General features: G+C 36.0%; 2 protein-coding genes and 3 non-coding genes across 5 annotated transcripts; 3 read left to right on the top strand and 2 right to left on the bottom strand.

Moving 5' to 3' along the window:
• The first annotated feature begins 6,036 nt into the window (after positions 1 to 6,036).
• On the top strand, positions 6,037 to 6,118 carry TRNAS-CGA. The gene has a single exon. It is a non-coding gene; the product is annotated as a tRNA-Ser (tRNA).
• A 3,102-nt stretch (positions 6,119 to 9,220) lies between these two features.
• On the top strand, positions 9,221 to 15,624 carry LOC110909164 (rop guanine nucleotide exchange factor 12). Its single transcript, XM_022154188.2, has 7 exons — positions 9,221 to 9,456; positions 9,552 to 9,668; positions 11,031 to 11,182; positions 11,264 to 11,338; positions 12,294 to 12,563; positions 13,581 to 13,901; positions 15,028 to 15,624. The coding sequence occupies exons 1-7, from the start codon at positions 9,393 to 9,395 to the stop codon at positions 15,424 to 15,426; spliced, it is 1,398 nt and encodes a 465-aa protein (XP_022009880.1). The 5' UTR covers positions 9,221 to 9,392; the 3' UTR covers positions 15,427 to 15,624.
• A 2,616-nt stretch (positions 15,625 to 18,240) lies between these two features.
• On the bottom strand, positions 18,241 to 18,313 carry TRNAA-UGC. Its single transcript has one exon. It is a non-coding gene; the product is annotated as a tRNA-Ala (tRNA).
• A 2,017-nt stretch (positions 18,314 to 20,330) lies between these two features.
• TRNAA-UGC lies at positions 20,331 to 20,403 on the bottom strand. The gene has a single exon. It is a non-coding gene; the product is annotated as a tRNA-Ala (tRNA).
• Positions 20,404 to 23,181: 2,778 nt separating this feature from the next.
• On the top strand, positions 23,182 to 25,417 carry LOC110909171 (pentatricopeptide repeat-containing protein At4g21065). Its single transcript, XM_022154197.2, has one exon. It carries the CDS (start codon positions 23,226 to 23,228, stop codon positions 25,110 to 25,112), a length of 1,887 nt encoding a protein of 628 aa, XP_022009889.1. The 5' UTR covers positions 23,182 to 23,225; the 3' UTR covers positions 25,113 to 25,417.
• The last annotated feature ends 252 nt before the right edge of the window (positions 25,418 to 25,669 follow it).

The following is a 25,669-nucleotide window of genomic DNA, read 5'->3' as shown; positions in this document are numbered from 1 at the left end:
ATGTTGAAAATTGTCGGTCCCCATGAAGTCTTCTAGCCCACGTGTTTTGAAATTTGGATGACGAGTTAAGCGTTGTAGAGAAGGTTTTTTTTTTTTTTTTTTTTAAATAACGGGTTTGTTTCATTTGCATCAAAACATGAAAATTTTGGACTTTGAAAGTTCTTGTGAAAACGTCGACCCTTAGAAAAGAAAAGAAATTTAGTAAAAGAACTTAGTGATTGTTTAAAAATAATTTTAACAAAGGATTTATTGATGTTGGAAAGAGTATTTGGTAAACGGTCATATAACATCTATGAGGTCTTATAAGTAATTGAGAAAGGTTAGTTTGATTTCGATTAAGAGTGGAAGTCTCTAGTATGATGATATAACGTGAACGTGTTTCAGTTAATAAATCAGATGTGAAGTTCATGGGCAAGAGATTCATTAGACCGATTAAATTGATAGGTAGCATTTCGTAAGGTTTGGAAATTCATGTAGTAAAACGGTAAAGACATGATTAAGAATCTTGTGTATATGATTTGAGTGAAAATGGATGGTAGAATAAGAAGTACGTTTGATAAACAATGTATTTTGAAATCGGTATAAGTAGGTATTTTGAATAATGATAAATGATTTAGGTATAAAACATGATCGGGTTTGCATAATAAAATATTTTGAAAGAGAAGTTTTGGGTAACGGTCACCTAAGTAAGGGAATCACCCCTAACTCGTTGGTGAGGTCGTTTTAAGGGAAGAGGGGTGGAGTCAATCGTCAAGCTAAGGAAGTCACTCCAATCTCGATGATACCTCTCCACTAGTTGTTACAAGGAATATGAATTTAAATTATATGAAAATCATGCATATATAAATGTATCGAAAAGGTTCGATATGTTGTGCGTGTGAAAAGAGAAATCAAAGGTAAACTCGAGGTTGAAAGATTGCATCGTATAAAATGAACAATAGAAACACATGTTTGACCAAAGTTTGGAGTGTTCCAAAACGGAACTTTGACTAACCAAAGTGGTCGAAAAGTCTTTTGAATTTGAGGAGCATGTTTTGGCCTAATAGGTAAAATACTCTCGCCGACAAGTCGGTTAACGGTATTTACCCTTCCGGTTACTACATGTCCCAAATCAATCGAAATTTCGAGACTTGGCGGGATTTATGAAAAAAATGCCAAGGAGTGGAACTAGTCGACAAGGTGCGGGTTTCACCCCTAACTTGACGATTTCGTATCCTAAGTGTGGTTGGTACTCGTCGGGTCAAAATTTAATTTCGACGTGTTGACAAGGGTCCACTAGAACTTGAAATTTGAGATTTACCATTAAGATGTGGATTTCACTCCTAGCTTAATCGCGATATCTCGTGTAAAAAAAAGAATAGGTAGATTGAGAGTCGTTCACCAAATTGTGGGTTTCACACCTATTTTGGTGAATTCGTCTCATTTGTACAATATGAGTGTTGTCGGATTTAGAATAATCGAGTAAAATGCATGAGGGAAGTGTATGTCGAAGGAGATACACAAACAAGTATAAACACATAAGAAAGCATATCAAGGATGATACTTAAATAATGAAATAAAACAAGTATTAACACATAGAGAAATATGTCAAGAATAACACATAAAGAATCGAACAACGAAACAAGTGTTAACACATAATAAAACAAGCATTAATGCGTAAGAATAACATGTCGAATATTACACATGAGTAACATACATGTTTAAAAGAGCATAAATAAGTAACAAATAAAGTATCATGTAGTAGTCCAAGCAAAGCATACGAATAAGGTTCTAAAACTATAGACTAGGCTAAAGCATTCCTACTTTTCCTAATTCCCTATAGTTATGGCTCTGATACCAATCTGTCACACCCCAACCAATGGCGGAAACATCGGGATGAGACGAAGTGTGAAGATTGCTAGAGACATCATAACGCTATTTGTGACAATATTTAGAAATTCCAAATTTCATTTCATTTCATAACTTCAAATAGTCAACATTACAAGAAATTCAAATACAACAAGTTTAACATAACAACATGATAACATAACAAAATTTGATACAACATATTAAACCCTAACGTCTATATGTGTATCTAGGCATCAACGCTACTTCTTTTCTTAGCATCGTCCTCATCAACCTGTAACATGTTTAAAATAAAGTTCAATGCAAAAGCAAAGGCGAGTATACAAGTTTGATACGTACATAGCAAAAGATAAGTTTGAACAATTCCTCATAGCAAGCATGTGATTCAAGATAAACATTTAAACATGGCATGTGTCTAACATATCAAACCAAGAAAACGCAACTTGCTCATGACATAACCAAAGTTTCAGTAGAGGCGGGTCGTTAATCCTATAGCGCTACATATGTCAAGGTTTGGCTCGTACGAAGTTAATGATAAGTTCAACACATAAGAATCACCCAAATTTAAAGTATCAAGTCATCACATATACAAGCATGTTATAGGAATGTTCATGTATTTAGACAAAAATTCATGTGTAAGTTTCAATAGGTAAACATGTTACACCCCAAAAGTAGTAAAAGTAAAAAGGGGAAAAGTACGAGTATACTCACAAAGTTTGCATATGTTTTCTGATTATCCAATTGTTGACGAGTAGAGATTTAGTGTCCGAATGTATAAGGGTTAAGGTTCAAGTATGTTTAGAGTCGAGATTCGGTGTTTAAAACAACATAAAAATAAGATATGAGAATAACATGGAAAATAATCATTTAGTACATATGATGCTTGTTCTTGACACTAGGAAACTCGAAGGAGTTTAGATGTTTTCATGGAACAAGGTTCCATTAGAATCGTGACAAGTTATCATAGTCTATGATGATGTAATCTAGTACCCCGACATATGAACACTAGTTCATCATCAAAGATTCGATTATTCGAATAATATATTTAGGTTATATAATATATGTCCAATAGTTCAAGCATGAGGTAGAAGATTAAAATCTTCATTTTGGTACCTCTAAATGTCATAGAAGTCATGTAGGAGGTAGGAAGATCAAGTCTTCCATTTAGGCACCTCTATGTGTTCACCACTACACTTGATGTAAAAAAACAACCAAGGAGGGTCATGAACATACAATAAAGAATAAGAAATATACACACTAACTAAGAGAAATCATCAAATCATGTGAGGATTGTATGTTTGGACAACCCAAGTTGTTCCATAATCACTCATGTATCAAAGACAAAGTTTGACATGACTTGTGGGTTAAAAACCCTACACAAAACACCAAGTTTATGAGGTTTAATCCTCTGATTTTAAATGTCTCAACCTTGTTTTTAAGCTTAACCAACCATGGGATAAGTTGTAAGCATTAGGACATAGGTATGAGATGTGTTAGACACAAGTTGCATAGGTTTAAACAAGTTTTTGATGAACACAAAAACAAACAGAAAGTTTATGGACTATTTCGGGGCATTTCCAGGTCTGATTTCTCCAAGGAGAAGTCTAGGAATCTAACCCCATGAGTATACAAGCAAGTAGGAAAAAGAATCGAGTGAATCGGATAAGAATTGAGTGAGTTATGCTCATTTTCGTGAAGGGGTGTCAATCTACTCGAACCCTTGCTTTCAACTACGGTTTGGTGGATGTTTTGTGAGTTTTTAGGGTTGCAAAAGTGGTAGGGAGGCTGGTTATAAGTGGTATTTATAGGGGGAAGGATTAGGGTTTCAATGGGTTGGGCTTTGGAAGTGTTTAGAAGGGGTTACACCTTGAAACTAGCCCACAAAACCCAACTATATGGGGCTGAATTTTGCTGAATTGGGCTGCCATATTTCTTTATTTTTTTTTTATTTTTTTAAAACATTATAATGAGTAATTTTGTTAATTAAGTTGTGTAATAATGTGCAACAATGCTTCCCCTAACTTGTAACAAGGTGAAATATGAAATAAAACATGATTTAACTAGGTAAAAAGTGTAATGTACAAGTTTTATTTACGTAGCAAGTTCCGTATTTTACAACGATTACAATGAAAGAATGGTTATAAGAACACAAGATTTCCAAAGTTAGAATTTCACGTAAGGTTTCTAAATGTAGGAAGTTTGAAAACGCAGGGCGTTACACGTGGGGTATGGTGGGGCGTGGGTTGGGGGCATGGTGCGACACGTGTATGGGGCACCTAAGACCAAAAACCAATTTCAAAGGGGTATGGTGGGGCGTGGCTGGGGTGGCGTGGCTAGTGCTCTTGGCCAATGAGGTTTCACCATGTCATGTGGGTAGTCCCGCTCAACGCCCGGGCTGAATCCCACGCCAATGGGGCCACGCCCAAACCCAAGACCACCCGGGGTGGTGACTTAGGCGTTTCTCTCCAACCCATGCCCCAACCCCCGCTCCATACCCATAGTCTGAGGGAAAATTAATGATCTCCATGATTGATGTTTCTATAACATGTGGCAATTTACACCATTGCAAATTTGCAACACATGTAACCAACCCAATTTCCAATGATTTCTATATCAAATGGTCGAATACTTGCATTTTTATTGAGAGATGCATGTTCAACTCTCATTTGGTGCAGAATGAGGCACTGGTGGGCAATGATAGGAGACCCAGGGAAACATGGGTTGAATTCTTGAGCCAAACAGATTTTACCGGTAATTTCACCGTCGTGCCTACAAACGGGTGGGTTACCGAGTTTTCCCCGGAATTGGTGGTGGACTCGGGTTACTCTCGGAGTACTCCGTTTGTCTAGTGGATGCCCCGAGAGTGCTCAAAATTGATTCTGTTGGTCGTTAAAAAAAATGTAACCAACCCAATTCAGCCAATGTTCAATCTATACGAATAAGTGTTGTGCCGTTACAATAGCCATACCTTTGTAAAACATTTGATGAAAATCTTCGATCCGCAAGCCCTTTGTTGACATATACATTGATTTAAGTAAGTGAAAGTGGTGGTGATATGATTAGATTATGTAATTTGAAGTTAAAGTTGATGAATTTTGAACGGAAGCTTAACTGAGAAAGATGATTAGATTTTGTGAAAATGAATGATTATTTGTGACGGTGTAGAAATGGTGGTGAAGATGATTAGGTTTTTTGTTTTATTTAATAAAAAAGTTTTTAAATAAATGATTAAAAAGACTAAAATACCCTTATGTTATTTGATTTAACAAAAAAAATTAACTAGGTTAGGGTCAAATGACATAACATGCAAGATTTTGAAACATAAAGTACAAAACCTATCAATTTTAAAGACAAAGGACATCACTTGCAACTTGATATATAAATAAAAGACAACTTGTAATTTACTCTTAAAGTGAAAATGAAAATGTTTTTATGGAATGAAATTTTAACGTAACTCATGTGTGAAACTCGTGCATTGATGCGGGGACCTTAAAATTTGTAAGATTCGATTTCGATGAATTGTACATTAGCATTCGCTGACATTGACGTGGTTAAATACATAATTTTGAATATTGAATAAGACATGCCATTGTAAAAACGAGCATTACAAAAGCTAAAACCGGGTAAAACGTTGTGTAAATTAAAATATTAAATTTAGTAAATAACTAACTAAAATATTAAATTTATCATTCTAAAAATTATTTAGCTAAATAGTACAAAGATTTTAGCTATAATAAAACAACATAAAAAAATAAACATAAACTTAAATTTATTTTATTTAACATTTCAAGAACTAGTTAAATAATAGAAGAACGGAATTTTAAAAAATGGTTAAAGAAGCGGAAAAAATAATAAAACGGAAAAAATATCAAATTAGCTGGTTGGTTGTAGGGATGTGAAAAAAAAATAACAAAAATCGGAAAAAAAAAATAAACGGAAAACGAACCATATTCGTAACAAACAGATCCGAAATTTAGAAATTTATACAAATCAGTTCGATCTAAACTTAATCAGGTTTTTAACGAGCTAACGAAAAGCGAACTATGATTTACTTGCCTGTCTCTACAGCACTTACGGGTGATAGAAATCTTAATGATCTTTTTTATTTGGATTACGTATTAATCTTACCACAAAAATGGATAGTCTATGGTAGTATAATTATAAACTAGATAGAAGAAACCACACAAAAGTGTCGATATGTCCGAGTGGTTAAGGAGACAGACTCGAAATCTGTTGGGCTTTGCCTGCGCAGGTTCGAATCCTGCTGTCGACGATTTTTTTTTTGTTTGGGGGTATTTAAAATCGTAGGATAATGAATTAATGATAATCTCATATTTAAAAAAAAATTAATTGTGTCACATAAATCTCAGATTTTAGTCATTTTACTTAATCTACCAACAAACTTGACTTTAGAGACATCCATGCTACTAAATTGCTATTTTTAAAACACATTTTGTTATAATATTTTATGACATCCAAAATATTGAACGTTAGTGTAAAAGTAATTATGGACCAAAATTTTGAGTTAGGGGGTTGGTTCAATTTTGGCTGGTCTTTTAAAAGTTATGGACCGAATCATCGAGTACCGTATTGGAAACCGATAAACTAAAGCGATTGGACTGGTTAGGTCGGTCGGACGAACCAAACTGGTTTTGATTTTACGGTTTAACCTTTTGAAACATTTTTTTAATTTACTTTTAGGGTTTGCTATTCAGAAGGGGCCAAATTTTGTGTTTAGTAGAGTAGAGTTTGCTATTCTGAAGAGGGTAGCGGCGCAACTTGTTGTCCGTCTACATGTCATTAGTCTGTAATCGTCTCTGTTTTAAAAGGTTTATAAATATAAAAAAAATTAGTTTGTATTAAATTTGTTTAAATGACAAAGACTATTTACTAATATAATACATATACGTATACATAATCATATATTTTAAAACAAAATATATAGAAAATAAACATCGTAGTTGAGTGTTACAATCTTACTTGATAGTTGAGATAGATAGTTTTCTAATAGACGTAAGTAGGGGCGTAAACAAGTCAAGAGGCTCAAGAGCTACTAATGATCGGCTCAGTTAAAAGATTCAACGAGCCAAGCCTTAACGAGCTCAACCCTGAATTAGAGCTGGTTTGGTTATCGAGCCTGATATACAAAGCTCGCTTAGACTCGCACGTCTAAACAAGCCCAAACAAAGTTTTAGCTTTTTTATATATATAATATAATAATAACTAGGAATAACACTCGCGCGCGTTGCGGCGCGGGTACATTGCAAACGTCGAATGGATTAGTCTAAACGTTATGTGATGCGTTAACCATATGAAAACGTGCATTTCGACATATCTGATCGAACTCAATGTAACCTATATAAGCTTTGCGATTAGATCAAAACATAAAGTAAATCAAATTTATACCGTACAGTCATAACGTATTATATAGGATTCGACTTATACATAGAAAACGTAACGGGTATAACGGAAAAGCTGACACGTATAATCAAAAGAGATTAATTAGAACTTTTGAAAAAAAGAAACCACAATTTGACTCCACTCGGTTCGAAACAAAATTGACGAAACATTCATAAAATAAGCACTGAAACAAATTATACTTGACCTCACTCATTTTCCAAAAAAGTTTACGTTGAAACATACACCAACTCGAATTTATACCAAAATGTACATAAAATATGCACATAAAAGATGTTTTTTTAAACAAAAAGTATTATATTTGATCTGACTCGTTTCCAGAAAAAAGTGTACGTTAAAACGTAGAGCAAATCAAATTCATACCAACACGTACATAAAATATGCACGTAAAAATAGGTTTTTTTTTTTAAGTAAATGAGGTATAGGGGTGAACTCGAAACTAATTATTTTTAGTAAAAAAACAATAGGTTAAATACGTTTGTAAAATCGTGCCAAGTATCCCCAATGCCACACAACCAACAGAAGAGCTCGTAAAATAAAATAAATAAATAAATAAAAGAAAAAATAACAATGAAAGAAAAACATACGTAAAATCGTTGAATCACGCACACCCGTTGCGGTGTGTTAATGGGGAGAAATTAGACCGAGACGTAAAACGTAGAAAGAAAAAGCTAAGTTGATTTAAGGTCCCGCGCATTGGAATGAACTTTTCGAACGTAGAATAATAGACGTGTTGCGACGGGACTGTCAAACGAGAAAAACAGACAAAAAACGTTGAACCACAGAGACACACAGTTGCGGCGTGTTGACTCGCGGAATTTTAAACGAAATGTAAAACGAAAAACTTACAAAAGATGAAAAGTATAGGGGATGAAAGTAAAAAAATAAAAAAGTGTTGTGATTAAATTGAAAATAATGGAAAACTTTGAGTTAAAAGTTAAAAACCTAAAAGGATTAAAATAAAAAGAAAAAAACCTTTGAATTGAAAATAAAAAATCAAATTTTTTTTTGAAACACACCCTATGCATATGGTACAACAACAAAAGCAACAAAATGTTGCTTAATTATATATGGTAATAATAATGATAACATTTGTGAGCCGAGCTTTGGCTCGTTTATGCGATATTGAAGCAAGCTCGAGCCGATCTTTTAGCTTGTCATTTGAGGTTGTTTTCAAAATTGCCCGAGCCGGGCTCGAGCTCATATTGATATAAGTAGGCTCGAACCGAGCCGAGCTCGTTCACACCCTAGACGTAGGTCCATACTTTTGTCTTAAACTCTATATATTTGTTTTAAATAAGACTTAGAGCATCCACAATAAGAACCATTAAAAACACCTAAAAACATGTCCAGTCAGCTGCCACATCAGAAAAATACTCACTCTTCAAAAACATTAAAAACCCACCCAATAAGAAAACACAAAAACACTTAAAATTTAAAAACATTGCCAGATCATCACCACCTTTTACATTTAATTTATCACCCAACCCAACCCCATCCTTTGGCCCCACCACCTGACAATATACTCGTTTTTATTCATTCTTCAACAAATATGTATCCCAAATACACATAGAAAAAATGATGCTTACAATAGAAAAGAATGGATGAAGTGAAAAAAATGATAAAAAACAACCTCTAAATATGAGCTATTGTGAATGCTCGCCCCCAAGCATTTATTTATTTATTTATTTTTATTTTTATTGTAATCAGATTTTAGCGTTATTATCATCATCATTATTATAATTTAACTGGTTATAAAATAAAATAGCAACCTTTTAAATGTCATGGTTAAAGAAAGATACTGATTTAAATTTGTTCTAACTAATAAAAATACAATAATTTACTAATTACCACTCTTTATAAAAAAAAATATATAACATTAGTAAAATACAAAATAATATTTATATCATCTTCCAATTCTCTTTCTAACATGCACCCCACGTTCCCTCCATCCCTCTTCTAACAACCATTTTACACATTTCCAAAAACACAAACCAAACATCATCAAATCCCATTTCTGTTTCACCATTTTCTTATTTTTTTTCTTTTCATTTTCGTGAGATTCATCTTTGATTCTGTCAACCTTTTCTTCTCGAATTCCGTAACAGTTCGAGCAATTAAAAACAACAATGGAGGAGGATAATGCTGATGCAAATTCAGAATTAGACCCTGAATTGGAGTCTATATATGCAGGTGAATTGCCCATTTGCAATGTTTTTGAGCTCGTTTTTGGATTCGACGTATTAATTATGCATAATGCATTTTGTTTGTTTGTTAAACTTTTGTAGATATGGAATTGATGAAGGAGAGATTTGCAAAGTTGTTATTAGGCGAGGACATGTCGGGTGGAGGAAAAGGTGTTTCGTCGGCTTTGGCATTGTCGAATGCCATCACGAATCTTGCGGGTAAGCGGGTTTGTTTTGTTTTTGATTACTTGATTATGTTTTTCATGGTTTTGTAACTTTTGTTGTTGATGATATTTAGATGCATACATAACATGTTAGAAATGAGAGCCTTTTAGGTTTTTATTGTTTGTGTAACAAGTTGGATGACTAAAATATTTCGGTCAGGTTTTTTTGGTTATGGTTCGGTTTTTGAATTTTTGTATCTCAGTTGAGTATGGTTATTTCGGGCTTTTTAGAAGGTTTTAACCACTATTATCAGGATGGACTTATAGCGCCCCGTCCACCTCAACATAGTAACACCCAATAGCGCCCCCTCCAATTGGGGGGTGCCATTGCCTTCTCGCCAGGGCAATAACGAAGGCTAACGAATGTTTTGTGGGGCTAGATCAAGATAAAATTAATAATGGGGGACGCCACTGACCATTGGGGGGGGGGGGGGGCTTTATCTCATTTCTTGGTTGTTAAAGGGTGGGCGCCATTGCTTACGTGGAACTGATGTGGCTTACGTGTCGTTGATATGGTGTAATGAAGCCCCTAGGGGCTCCATTCCATACCAGCCAACCTAAACGGTTGTACAATCGGTTTGGTTAAGTCTATATGAACCATCTCCATTTAATTTTTTTAATAGTTAATTACTATTTCCGTCCATGTTGTTTGTTAAGAATTATTATTTCAGTCCATTAGTTTAAAAATTACGATTTCAGTCCCTGTGGTTTCACTTTCATAACCATTTCAGTCCATGTGGTTTCACTTTCGTAACCATTTCAATCCATTTATTCTATTAGTATATGGACTGAAATGGTTACCAAAGTGAAACCACAGGGACTAAAATCGCAATTGTTAAACTAATAGACTGAAATATTGATTTTTGACAAACCACAGGGACGAAAACAGTAATTAACTCTTTTTTTAATTATGTACACACTTATAGTTTTGAATATGGCCAGTTCAGTTTGAATACGGGCTGTATTTAAACATTCAAACATATAATCAAAATTTAGATTTTTAAAAACCAACCGTTTTGGTTACAAACGGTCCAGTTAATTTGATTAACAGACATGCAAATGATACACACACATGCAACCATAAGTCCATCACCAGTGGCGAAGGATAGAAGGGGCGGGAATTGGCGCCCGACCCCCCGAACTTTTCGCTCAGTAGTGTTATATATGTAGCTTTCGTATAGAATTTTTTGGGTATATATGTTTTTGACCCCCCGGTTCTATAGAAATTTTTTGGTATATACGTTTTCGACCCCCCGTCATTCGGGTCAAGCTAAGAAAGCTTATTTGTAAGAAAACCTATAACCAAAATCATCGGTTTCTGATTTGGTTCGGTTCGGTTATGTCATTTGATCAATAGCTTCTGTATTCGGAGAAATCTCGCGCTTAGAACCAATGGCACCGGAGAGTAAAGCAAGGTGGCAAAAAGAAATCGATTGGTTGTTATCTGTGACCGATCACATTGTTGAATTTGTGGCTTCGAAGCAAAATACTAACGGCGTCACAATGGAGGTACCAATTGCGATCTTTTCGTGTGTTATATTTCATAGTTTTAAATTTGAAGCTACAAATTAAACCGTATAATTTTCGTAGATTATGATTACAAGGCAACGAAGCGATGTGAATGTTAACATACCTGCCCTTAAGAAGCTTGATGGGATGCTTATGGTAAGAAACTCGCTATTTTAGTCTTGTTCGTGTTCGTTTGTTATAGAAATATATGTGTTCATGAACACTTACAGAATGAGATTTTATGTTCGTGGTTGTTCGTTAAGGAAATAAACATGTTCGTGTTCGTTTGTGTTTAATTTTGGTAACGAACGTTCTTGAACAGAAACGAACACAAACAGTGGCGGATCTAGAAAACCCGCATAGGGGTAACGTTTCAATAAAAGGGGGTCATGAAATCGAAAAAACGTCAAATTTTTTCAAAATTTACACTACAGTCGGAGCGTCACCGGAGCATCAAGGGGCAACGGAGGTTACCTCTTCTATCACTCTAGGTCCGCCCCTGAACACAAACTAATGTTCATGAACACAATGAAAACAAACAAGCGTTCATGAACTGAATATATAATACACCGATACTTATTAAATATTTTGTTTGTTGGAATTTTGAAGTATTCTAATAAAATATAAATATTGAGAACACTAATGAGCTATCAAACATAAACAAACATGTTACCGAACGTTTACGAACATAAATGAACGAACACAAACTCTGTTCATATTCGTTCATTTAACTAAACAAACAAAACTTCTTCTTCGTGTTCATCCATTAATTAAACGAACGAACACATATGAACTTCCCGCTGAACAGTTCACGATCTGTTCGCTGAACGTTTAGTTCGTTTGCAACCCTACGTATGATCACTTGCAGTGGTGGAGCTTGAACGAATGAACGGAAACTCAGTGGGCGCTGGACTCTAAAAATCCAAATCGGCGGGTGCCTAACTCTTAAAAATCCAACATTTTACACTAAGAAAAAACATTTTTTCGTAAATTTTCGGTAAATATAACACTATGTGCGAAAAAATCTTATATTGGTTATTTACAAAAAAATAAATAATGATGAACATAGAACATCAAGAAATCTAATCTATGATTCTTTATGTGAACACAGGAATGTTTAGATAATTTTCGGGATCAAACCGAGTTCACCTATGTGTCCAAAAGCGACGCCGGATCAAAATCAAATAGGAAAAGGGAAGACGATAAATGGTGGTTACCGACGCCAAAGGTTCCCCCGAGCGGTTTACCTGATCTTACAAGAAAATGGTTACAGTTTCAGCAAGACTCAGTGAACCAAGTACTCAAAGCAGCTATGGCTATGAATGCTCACATTCTTACAGAGATGGAAATCCCTGAAAATTACATTGATGGCCTCCCCAAGGTAAAATTACAAAATTGTGAAATATAAACTTTGGCGGCGCAACTTGTTGCCCGACTACCTGCCATTGCTTTGTAAAAAAAAAAAAGAAAAAAAGAAAAAAAAAACTTTGAGTAGTTAAAAAACTACTTTTATGAATTTTTAAGTCATGAAACTTGGTTGGTGTGCTAATGCATATTTATGGGTCTGTTACTGTACGAATAGGCTAGATTGAGTCAGTATGAATACGTGTATGTGACTGTCATTCTAAACGAATGAATCTAGAGTTGGAATTTAGTAGAAGACATAGGGGCAACAATTTCTTGCATGCGCCGAAAATAATCAGGTTTCGGGTTGGTAGGGATGCTAAACGGGTCGTGTTCGTGGGTTGGCGGTTCAACCTGACCTGAACCCGAAAATTTTAGATGGACCCGAACTCGAAAATCGTGTCATACATATGAACCCGAACACGGCCTGAATATTCACGGGTTGACTCGAACACGACCCGTTCAACGCGAATTTTTTTTATTTTTTATTTTTTTTCCCGCAAATTAATATATTTAAAATTTTATTAAAAAAACATAAAGGTATATGATACAATTACATTTAAATTATAAAATCTTGTGTTGATTTCTCTTTTTAAGTTATAAATATGGCATATAATACACACTCGGTCTAAGTTATGACATAAAACATATTGTAATACAATATAATAATATAGTATAAATGGGTTAAACGGGTCTGGGTTGACCCGAACCTGACCCGTTTAGCTAAACGGGTTCGCGGGTTTAACCTGAAACTGACCCGAACCCGTTTAGACTAAACCCAAACCCACAAATTTCGTGTTAGGTTCGTTTCGTGTGAGAAATTCACAACCCTATGGGTTGGCTAATATAACCAACTTATTAAGTGGATCCACCTGAACCCGACCCGTTAACACATTTATTAAAACTTCATTTGTTTTACTATACAGTGACATTTGCCTATATAATTCAGCTGAATGAGTTGATCATCAATCATCACTGATGTGTTTTATGGCAGAATGGGCGTGCAAGCTTAGGCGATGCGGTTTATAAAAATATTACGGTTGATCACTTTGATCCAGACAGTTTCCTTGCAGCTATGGACTTATCTTCCGAGCATAAAATTCTTGATCTAAAGAACCGAATGGAGGCGTCTGTCGTGATATGGAGAAGAAAAATGACAAACAAAGATGGAAAATCCGGTTGGGGTTCGGGTGTGAGTATTGAGAAAAGGGAGCAATTTGAAGATAGAGCGGAAACAATATTACTTATATTAAAACATCGTTACCCTGGTATTTCTCAATCCGCATTAGATGTCAGCAAAATCGAACATAATCGAGTAAGAAAATTCCATATCCTTGCTTGCATAGACACTACGTGCTTTTTGTTTTTAATGAAAGGACTATAGGTGACAATTTCAACTCGTTTATTTAAAATGGGTGTGTTGGTTTGTTGTTCGTTTTCGAGCAGAGGGTCTCTCTGGAAGCAGCCTCTCTATCCCTATGGATAGAGGCAAGGTCTGTCTACATCCCACCCTCCCCAGACCCTATAAGTAGCTTTGCTATTTGTGGGATTTACTGGGTATGGTTGTTGTTGTTGTTATTTAAAATGGGTCAAGTTGGGTTATCCTCCATCTTCAGAGCGGAAAACAGTTAAATATAAAAAACTGAGCTATAAATGGGTCGATTTAGGTTATCCTATATCTTCAAAGGGGTAACCTAAACCCCTCTACATTTTTTATGAAGTTTTGAGGGTTTAAATGTCATTTTGGTCTCTGTGGTTTGGGTCATTTTGTCAGTTTAGTCTAAAGGTTTGAAACGTTGCCATTTTAGTCCAAATAGTTTCAAGCGTTGTCATTTTAGTCCACTGGGTTAACTCCGTCCATTTTTTCTGTTAGCTAGAAGGGTAATTCGATCATTTTATATGTATATGGTCGAATTACCCTTCTAGTTAACAGAATTACATATAAAATGACCGAAATGCCCTTCTAGTTAACATAATAAAGGGATGAAGTTAACCCAGTGGACTAAAATAGCAACGTTTGAAACTACTTGGACTAAAATGGCACCGTTTCAAACCTTTGGACTAAACTGGCAAAATGGCCCAAACCTTAGGGACTAAAATGGCATTTAATTCTAAATTAAATTTTGGAAAGTTTAAGGGGTTATATCAAAATTCTTGAAAGTATTATTTATAGTTTATATAATCACCAGAGCACGCGTTTACACACGGTTTAACAAATGAAAATACTTTGAATTTCTCCAGATTTAAAATACTTAAAAAAAACAAATACACCGCAAAAGTGTCAAGAAAAACATTTTGAGGGTCAACGCGACCTAACCCACTTTGTCGTGTTTAAAAGTTACATATTTTGACCCGTTACTCAACATGTTTCACCGCCATTCTTTTCCATTTTGCAACGTCTACAACAAACCATACAATTTTACGCGTTGTTGAATCTACAGGACGTTGGGCACGCGATTCTTGAGAGCTATTCAAGAATACTAGAAAGCTTAGCACACAAAGTAATGTCACGAATCGAAGACGTGATGCACGCAGATAGTCTTGCAAGAAACCCTTCGGCTAGTCTAAAACGAAACTCTCTAAAAGATTCAGCATCAAGAGCGTCAGGAAAATTCCCCGACGCAAAGGAAGAACTAGAAAAACTTAACTACGCGAATGCCCCAACGTCAATGACATTATCCGAGTTCATAGCTTGGACAACGGAACAAGAAAAAGAACCGAAAGAAGAAGTATCAAACGGAACGTTAGCAAAACAAACATCGGCTACAAACAGTAAGAAACTTTCGTATTTAGAGAAGATGGAGAATTTAGGGGGAAGAAGTCCGTCGACCCGCCAGTAACCGAGATTTATTTATGCTAGTAAGTGAAGTTATAGAAATGAAGTTTCATGTGTAAATATTCAGACTTACTACATAGAGTCTGTAAGTTTGTCATGTGTAAATATAGAAAGTACAAAAGCACTTTTAAATAGTGCTAATCTTGTACAACATAATATGTTAACTTTCACCTTAGTAAAAATATATGGTTATTTCAAATAACTTTCACCAATGCTTTCATAACCCTGCATAGGATTAGGGCTGTAAACGAACCAAACGTTTGGCAAACAGTTCGTGAACCGTTCGGCGGGAAGTTCGTTTCTGTTCGTTCGTTTATTAAACAAACGAACACGAACAAGAAATTTCGTTCGTTTAGTTAAATTAACAAACATGAACATAGGACGTGTTCGTTCGTTTATGTTCGTGAACGTTCGGTAACATGTTCGTTTGTGTTTGATAGTTCATTAATGATTTTAGTTTTTATATTTATTTAAATACTTCAAATTCCGACAAATTGAATATCTAATAAGTGTCGGTGTATTATATATTCTGTTCATGAACGATTGTTTGTGTTCGTTTGTTTCCATTTGTGTTCATGAACATTAGTTTGGGTTCATTTGTGGTCGTCAACGTTCGTTGCCTAAAATTAACAAACAAACACAAACGAACACGAACAAGTTCATTTCCTTAACAAACGAACACGAACATAATCTCGTTCGATAAGTGTTCATGAACGGTTCGCGAACATATATATTTCTTAACAAACGAACACGAACAAGGTTCGTTTACAGCCCTACATAGGATGATTAAACAAGGAACCGTCTTATCTACATAAGCGGTATGGTTGAGTACTTATGAACCCGTTTGAATACTTTTGAACCGCCTACACAACAGGTCCGGTTTTTGTTGTGGGCCCTTAACGATCGATAGGACATCCCTCGTGGCGGTGGAGCTGAAGTAAGCAAGAGTCAAACCGGTGAACCACTTCTGAGTATCAAGAATTTGAGTAACAATCCTCTCTTGGTAAAAGCCGAAGCGAATGTCTCACCATTATGTTTGTTACTTTCTATAAATGTGATAGCTCTATAAATATTGTCATGGTTGTAAAAATCCCGACTAGGTGCCGATTAATCCTCGATTAGTCGCCGATTAATCAGATTAATCCCCATTTAATCGCTAGTCCCCACCCCGCCGCAGTGGCGGACCCAGGAATTTTTCCATGGGGGTGCGGAACATTTTTAAAAATTTTAGGCCCCTAGGTATATAAGTAAAAAAATCGGTTCGTATCGGGTCGGTTCGGGTCGAGTCATGTAAAACAAAAGAAATTGCTTGGGGGGGCTTCGCTGGGCTGACCCACATTGAAGACGGTATGGTTGGGCGGGGGTTTGGGGCGTGGCCAGCCCAAACGGCTATTTTATATTTTTTTAAACAAAAAATTTAAATTTTTTTAAGTTTTTTAAATAAAGAAGATTACATAAACAAATTCCTAATGCTTATATTTCTTTATCTCTTCTCTCGTCTCCAATATTAGTTCCAACTCTTCACCTGATAGATGATCGATGGGCTGGGATAGAAATTTCATAACATCTTGTCTTTGTTTCAGGGCATCCCTAGCTTCTTTTTTTTTTTTTACACATAGCCGTTGGCCAACGGCTAGTTGGTTTGGCCATTGAGAGCCCACCATGTCATAATGATAGACCCGCCCCACGCCCGGTCTTAAACTCCCGCCCCTTGGGCCACGCCCAAACCCAAGCCCACCCGGGGTGGTGGCTTGGGCGTTTTCAGCCAACCCACGCCCCAACCCCCGCCCCATACCCCACAGTCTTAAGTTGAGTTTGGTTAATGGGCTAGAAATTAGTGGGCTAATTATATTTAATGAAATAGTGGGTTAAGGTATTGGGTATTTGGGTTAAGTTGGGTAGTATAAGTTTATATAATTTAGGTAGTTTTTTTTTTTAATTAGAGTTTACTAAAAAAAATTAAAATATAAATCGATAACATTTTTTACCTAAGGGGTGCGGATGAAAAAATCCAAGGGGTGCGGATGAAAAAATCCAAGGGGTGCGGACGAAAAAATCCAAGGGGTGCGGACGGGATTTTCAACGGAAAATAGCATTAAAATTTTTTTTTCCCGGGGGTGCGCCCGCCCACCTTGGGCTAGGGGTAAGTCCGCCCCTGCCCCGCCGCCCCGACTAGCGATTACTACAACACTGAATATTATCTTTTGTATATGACAATTTAATTCTCAATTAAAAATGAAGTCTTATATTCTCTATTCTCTCTTTCTCTATATGAACCGGTTTCAACTTTCAAGTTCTAAATTGTCAACTTAAACATTAAACGGCTAACTCGCTTAAACAGACCGTATGAATGATAGATAAATACCAAATGTAAGCGGTGAGACAAGTAATGTGGTCAAGGAATAACCGGGCCCGGTGGACTTAGACTTATACTTCGGGCTAAAATATAAGGTACCATTGTAAAATAAAATCACTTAATAGTGCTTAAATATAAGAGTAAACTTCCGTTTTGCTCCCTATGGTTTGGTCACTTTAATGGTTTTGCTCCAAACCTTTAAAAATAGCCATTTTACTCCCTGATTTTTCAGTTTTTTTGCCAGTTTGCTCCCTGCCTCTAACTCCATCCAAATTGTTTGTTTTTCCATTTTGCTCCCCGCGGGGAGCTAACTGGCAATAAAACCAAAACATCAGGGAGTAAAATGGCTATTTTTAAAGGTTTGAGGCAAAACCGTTAAAGTGACCAAACCACAGGGAGCAAAACGGAAGTTTACTCTAAATATAATGTACCTTTATAAAACACAAAATTTTAAAACTCATATGGAGATGCGGGGGATCGAACCCCGTGCCTCTCGCATGCAAAGCGAGCGCTCTACCATTTGAGCTACATCCCCATTTTGTTAAACCTCCTATATAGGTAAAATATATATATACAAACTGTAATATGTTATACATGGCTTTTTTTTTTATTTTTATTTTTTTTATCTTTGATCTCCCTGGAGCTATACAAAAGATTATGTTTCCATGTGAATCATATGTCTAAATCAATTTCCGGATCTGATTTGGGTCAGTTACGGTTTGAAGGTTTTGGTTTATGTTCAAATTATCGTGTAAAATTCGAATTATTTAATTTCAGTGTGGGATCAACTTCTTATTACGATAGGTGTTATCATGGCATGTATCCTTGAAGTGGAGTTCATGAACCTTGATTTGTCGGTAAAAATACCACTATATCTGATGGACTTGCAAATGATCTAACTTAGTTTGAGTGTGACAAAGTAACGATGTCACCACCTTCACGAGAACCTTATAAACCGAATAACTTACTAGTAAAAGACCCGTAAAAATTATAGAATATTTTTTTATAGAATTCTACATCAATTTGTAGTATTTTGGTATTGCTCTTAATATATGGTTTAGTACTTTGGTCACCGATGCACAAACCTTGCTTGTTGAGCTTACGCTTCAGAGAGAGTTAGGAGCTGGCTAAGAGAGTGTTCGCTCAATTGAAACCAACTAAACTACACGCGTAGGGTCTAACCCCAAGTTTTAACGTGTGTGATTTGAATTTGACTTGAGTCTCTATCGAAAAATACCCAAGCTTCACCACTAAATGATGTTTTATACTCTACTTTACTAGACTAGACATCTTGAACGAAATTAACATCAAGTGTTGTTAATCTACGTTTAATATGCCTCACCGCGAACAGTGGCGGAGCTTGACCAAAAGTTCCGAGGGGTGGAAATTCATGGGATCCAATTTATATATTGTATAAATATTTCGGCAAAATAATTGGGATGACAATCCTATACAATTTTAAAATTTTCGGACGAAAAATATGAAATTTTACATTTCTAACCGAAACATTGGAGGGGGAGGGGGTGCACCCCCCACTTCACACTAAGCTACGCCCCTGACCGCGAAGTCAAGCATGTTGCAAAATGAAGCATGCTCGTTTGGTTTGATTCGTCTTAGATATTACTTATTGACTTGTTATTCAACATGTTCATTTAAGTTTTACCATGGAGAAATAATCTTTTGATGGTTTAGATTAGGGATTATTTCTTGATGTGAAACATACCTAACACAAAATTGATGTACACCAAGATGAGTGACCATAACTGAACAAAAGCAAATTGTAGCAAAAACATCGAAAATTTGGATTTGGGAGCATCGAGATATATAAGCACGCAACAACGCCAAGTGTGAAACATTTTTGCTACCTCCGGATAAATTGGATCGGTTGTTAAATCAACGTCTCCAAGGTTCACAAATTTAACTCGTATAAAAGAAAAACCTCGACTGACAAATATCGACAAGTTTCCACAAATTTTGACTGATTTTCATGTAGTATTCTAGTTAGCATGTGAAAAATTGGTAGTAACAAAGGATTTGATTCAGCAAATGGTGGGAAAAAGGATGATGCACAAGGAAGCCAAATGGGTCAGAAACATTGATAGGCTGAGGCTCTAATACCAGAGGACATACTAATTTATTGAACATAACATGTCAACACTTAATTAACACTTTTGGAATTTAAAGGAAAAGAAGTATGGAACTCGTAATGAATTATTGATTACAACACTATTTTGTAAAAAAAAAAACCATATTATGTTCTTAGCGGCCTTTGTAAAGCTAGAGGACCGAGGGACTCCTACGCTACCTCTAATTGATGGAACAATGCCATAATCGACTATGACTCCGGCCAAAGACTTGTAACTAGACATGGCGCTTTCACCTTTCACCGATGACAATTTATCACATCATGGAGATTTAACTCCCACCCCGTTATGTTAAAATAGTTACTTTTCTCCATTTTATGAACAAAATATTATTTATAGTTGATTAGAAAATAATATATATGTTTTTTAAAAAGAAAAAATTAAAACAAAAAAATTCAAAACTTATTATGGAGATGCGGGGGATCGAACCCCGTGCCTCTCGCATGCAAAGCGAGCGCTCTACCATTTGAGCTACATCCCCAATTTGCTAGTTCGAACATTATATATATATATAACTTAAAAAGAACTGGAACTGTTGTGCAAAAAATAGTCAACTTTTGACTTTACAGTTCAAATACAACATTTTTCATTTTCGAAATTAGCACAGGTTAGTTGGTCTTTTTATAAACGTACGAAATTTCTTGTTCATGTTCGTTTGTTTAATAAACGAAACGAACACAGACGAACTTCCCGCCGAACGGGTCACGAACTGTTCACCGAACGTTTGGTTCATTTGCAGCCTTACCTGCAACCTGTTTGGTTACAACTGAGTATCTGTAATCTATTTCAAAACACAATGCCAAACACCCCCACAACTTTATATACAGATACACATTCTGACTTTTTGTATCTGTTGTGAGTAGGCTATAGACAAACTTCCTGTTGTCCCGGGTGTGTTTGAACTCATTGGCATTTTGTTCTCGACGGTAAGTATTTTGTTATTCATAAATTTCAGTGGTTCGTATATCGCTATCTCTTATTCAAACCCGACAGGTGAAACATTAAAGCTTCAGTTGGTTATGTGAATTCCTTTTCTCCAAGACCGTCAAATATTTACTTTTTTTTCATCTGTTTTCGAAATATAAAAAAGCGAGCGTTAGCATATTTGAGACACCCGATCATACTAGCACAAAAAATGCATCGGATTCCATGAGAACCACGATTTCGACCCATTTATAGCTTGGGTAAAATAAAAAAATTAACTAAAAATAAAACGGGTCAAAAGTATCACAAAGTGTATTTCAAAGAGTTAGATACTTAGATTGTTATTGAAATATAACAATTTTTGTATTCATATTTGACTCAAACAAAGCTAATGATTGCGCATGTGGCCGTCAAGAACTATATTTGACTTGACCTTATATGTTGATGTTTACTGGAAAGAGCTAGTTCAGATCATCAACAAGGCGTTATCTGATATTATCGGCCAATAATTTGTGGCACACGATGAGTTGATATAACAAATTATGTAAGTTTTGTACCATGGTTTGTTTCGGATTATGTTGTGGATTTGTTTATTTTATAACGACAACAGTTTTGTGATCTGTTTTTGTAAGACCCCTTGTAGTGGGGCGTGATATTTGATTTTTTTCCCCATAACGCCCCGAACACCACGACGGGCGGCGTTATGGGGGATTTTTTGGTGGGTGGCGCCATGCATATAGCGATGTGTTTGGTTTTCAAACTTTGACCAATCAGATAGGGTTAAGGGTTTTTATAATTAATTAAAAAAATGAAAATTAATAATTAGGTAATGATGAGTAGGGGCTTTATGACTACGGCCTTAAGTGACATAACGCCCCATAAAGCCCCTGTGTGACGTGGCACGACACGTGTCGCATAACGCCCACAAAGGGACTTTATGACTACGGATGGCCTAACGACGGCGAATGTTTTGTAACAAGTTAAACTATAGGTTATGTTCGGTTTTGTAACGACGACGACTGTTTTTGTGATCAATGTGAATAAATGAAGGGTTTTTTTTTTTTACTTATTTTACAAGGGTGACAGTTCATGTTAGCATTATAAGTGTTTTGCTTCATCATTTAAAGATGTATCAAAATTAGTTAGAAATAGGGGTAAAATCGGTTCCATTATTTATATAAATATAATTCCTTACACAAACTCATGATGAAAACTTAATAATAAATACTATGTTATACATAACTGTAGAAATATATGATTAAATAATAAATGAGTTGATCTCCTAAACTTATAAAAATAACTCATGAATTAGCTCGGGCTCGACTCGCTTATGCCCTAGTCCAAATCAACAAAACCAAGAAACTAGATTCTCATTATGGTTGATGTTTTCGAAAATCAATCGTTTCTTCTGGCTATTATTTTTGGTTTAATACCGGATTTGGAACAACATCAAACAAGTTATGTTCACTTTTGTTCTCGTAATGGTTTATGGTTTAGGGTGTTTCGAAAATTCAGTCCTCATTTCTTCTAGTTATTATTTTTGGTTTATTATCGGATTTGAAACAACATCAAACAAGTTATATTCACCTTTGTTCTCGTTATGGTTTCCGGTTTAGGGTGTTTCAAAAACCAGTACTCGTTTCTTTTTGTTAATATTTTTGGTTTAATACCAGATTTGGAGCATCATCAAACTGGCTTAGATCATTCTCCTAATTATGTTATTATTTATTACACAACTAAGATGGTTATTACAATATTTAACACTCAAAATACTATTTTTATACAATTATTATTATTAGTATTAATTTTTATATATTCATTTATTTATATACTAAAATAAATATAATATTGTAAATAATTTTTAAATTATATATATATATATATATATATATATATATATTGATTTTATTTTAAATTAATATAATTCCTTTTAAAGTACATATATTTAGTTACTTTTTTCTAATAATTTGTGCTCGTTAACTTTAAAAAGAAAAAAAAACTGAATACATAATATAACTTTTGTTAAAATTAGAGTTGTATCCATATTAAAGTATTATTTGGGTATCGTAAGGTATACGGGTGTTATACCATACCTGTACTATAACGTACCGAACCGGTTTTGACTGAACCACATCGGTATCAGTTTTATCAAAACCAATATTTATTTTATGGGCTTTCGATCGATGTAAAATACCTGTCGATATCATTTTGAGTATATCACAACTTTAATTTCAAGGTTTTTCTCTTTTAGTTTAGTTGCTATATCCATTTTTGATACCGTAACAAACCGAACCGACACGAACCGAATTTACAAGTATAAAATTATAAATCCACTTGGACCACTTCTACACCAACACTTTAGTTCCACTCGGTACTCAAATGCTGATTCGAGTTCATGCAACAGCAAGAACACTCACATCCACCATCATTCACTCCAATCATTCACCAAATTCTCATCACCAATGGCGATTTTTACATCACAAACACTCACCACAAACAACCCACAATCCCCATCACCCTTCAAACCTCACGAATCGCTCACCATTAGAGTATCAATCAATCCTCAAAACCTTCATAGCCCGAAGGGCAATTCAACCCGGTAGACAGCTTCACGCACACCTTTGCGTAAAAGGGTTCGGTTACGACACCATTTTAGGCACAAAGCTCGTTGATTTATACTGTTCTTGTAACCATTTGTCCAATGCACACCAACTGTTTGATAAAATTCCTAAACGAAATGTGTTCCTTTGGAACGTTTTAATTCGTGGGTATGCGTGGAACGGGCCGTATAATAATGCGGTTTCGCTGTATTATAACATGATTGATCATGGGGTTGTGCCTGATAATTTTACTTTCCCGTTTGTGCTCAAAGCGTGCTCGAATCTTAGCGCGATTGATGTGGGCCGGGATGTTCATGAACATGTGGCGAGGACCGGGTGGGAGACGGATGTTTTCGTGGGCGCTGCGTTGATCGATATGTACGCGAAATGTGGTGATGTTGGTAGCGCACGCCAGGTGTTTGATAAAATAGTTGAGAGAGATGTTGTTATGTGGAACTCGATGCTTGCTGCTTATGCGCAAAACGGGCGTGCGGATGAGTGTTTGGTTTTGTGCGGTGACATGGCGTTATGCAAAATGAGACCGACTGTTGCGACTCTGGTGACTGCTATCTCGTCGGCTGCTGACATGGCGGCGCTTCCGCAAGGGCGAGAGCTTCACGCGTATAGCTGGAGACAAGGGTTTGAAGTTCAAGATAAAGTGAAAACCGCGTTAGTTGATATGTATGCGAAAAGTGGTTCGGTTAAAGTAGCGAGAAATCTTTTCAACATGTTGATGGAGAAACGTGTCGTTTCTTGGAACGCTATGATCACTGGTTACGCGATGCACGGGTATGCTATGGAGGCACTCGCGTTATTCAACAAAATGACTTGCGAAACGCAGCCGGATCATATAACGTTCGTGGGCGTTCTCTCGGCTTGTAATCATGGAGGTTTACTTAACAAAGGTAAGGAGTTGTTTGACTTAATGATACGCGAATACAAGATAACGCCTACGGTTCAACACTATTCGTCTATGGTTGATCTAATCGGTCATTACGGTCGTTTAGAAGAAGCTTATGATATGATAAAGAATATGACGATTCGACCCGATTCTGGCATATGGGGTGCATTGCTAAACTCATGTAAAATACATGGAAACGTCGAGTTAGGGGAACTTGCGTTAGAGAAACTAATAGAACTCGAACCCGATGAAGCGGGAAATTACGTGATTATGTCGAATATTTACGCGCAAGCCGGGAAATGGGAGGGGGTCACAAAGATTCGGGAGTTAATGACGAATAAAAAACTAAAAAAAGAGGTTGCGTGTAGTTGGATAGAGGTGAATAACAAAGTGCACGCGTTTCTTTCGGGTGATACGTCTCATCCGATGTGCGATGCGATAGACGACGAGTTAAAACGGATTGAAAAGTTGATGGTTGAAGCGGGATATGTGCCGAATATTGCGCCAGTGTTTCATGATGTTGATGATGATGAAAAGATGAAGATGGTGTGTAGGCATAGTGAAAGATTGGCGATCGCGTTTGGGATTATTAGTACGCCCCCGAAGAGTAAGCTTTTGATAACGAAGAATCTTCGGGTTTGTGAGGATTGTCATGTTGCGATTAAGTTTATATCGAAGATTACCGAGAGGGAGATTGTGTTTCGAGATGTTAATCGGTACCATCATTTTAAAGATGGTGTGTGTTCTTGTGGGGATTATTGGTAACTTATTCATTTGAAACCATGGTTGTAAAAGCCCCGCCGAGGCTCCGAGTACTTCCCGAGTACTCGCTACAAGGTAGGCTGCCAAAGCCCGAGTATTGTTCACCTAGGCCAATTACTCATTGAGTAATCTTCGACTAGGCCGAGTACTTCCCGAGTACTCTCAAATCCGACTAGTGGGCGCCTAGCGACTTTTGCAACCATGTTTGAAACCAAGTGCTAAGTACTTGTTTTATAATTGTTAGATCATTTTTGTAAGGGGAATGTAACGTTTGATTAGCATGTAATTTAATTGAAGATGTTTGATTGTTTGTTGGTGGCTTTCTACAAAGATAAATGCAAGAACATTTTATGAGAAAGTCAATGGAATCATCTAAGACTTTTTTTTCTATTAAAATAGGCTCATCTTACATTAATCTTAGTGTAAGATGAGACTTAACGATCACGATAAAAAATATAAAAGTAAACTTAAAAGGGATGAACGAGCAGAGCTCGAGTTTGAAAATCTATTAACGGGCCGTGCTTGAAGTTAAACAAGTTTGGACACAAACTCCTGTAAAT

The sequence above is a fragment of the Helianthus annuus genome, chromosome 2 (genome assembly GCF_002127325.2).
Source record: "Helianthus annuus cultivar XRQ/B chromosome 2, HanXRQr2.0-SUNRISE, whole genome shotgun sequence".
NCBI lineage: Eukaryota > Viridiplantae > Streptophyta > Magnoliopsida > Asterales > Asteraceae > Helianthus > Helianthus annuus.
This window is presented reverse-complemented; position numbering and strand designations above follow the sequence as displayed.

Excerpts from the sequence above, each read along its gene's own strand:
- LOC110909171 (XM_022154197.2), top strand. The coding sequence starts at position 23,226 with ATGCTGATTCGAGTTCATGCAACAGCAAGAACACTCACATCCACCATC.
- LOC110909164 (XM_022154188.2), top strand. The coding sequence starts at position 9,393 with ATGGAGGAGGATAATGCTGATGCAAATTCAGAATTAGACCCTGAATTG. Across the intron at positions 9,457-9,551 it reads ATTGGAGTCTATATATGCAG|ATATGGAATTGATGAAGGAG; the intron begins GTGAATTGCCCA and ends AAACTTTTGTAG. Across the intron at positions 12,564-13,580 it reads ACATTGATGGCCTCCCCAAG|AATGGGCGTGCAAGCTTAGG; the intron begins GTAAAATTACAA and ends GTTTTATGGCAG.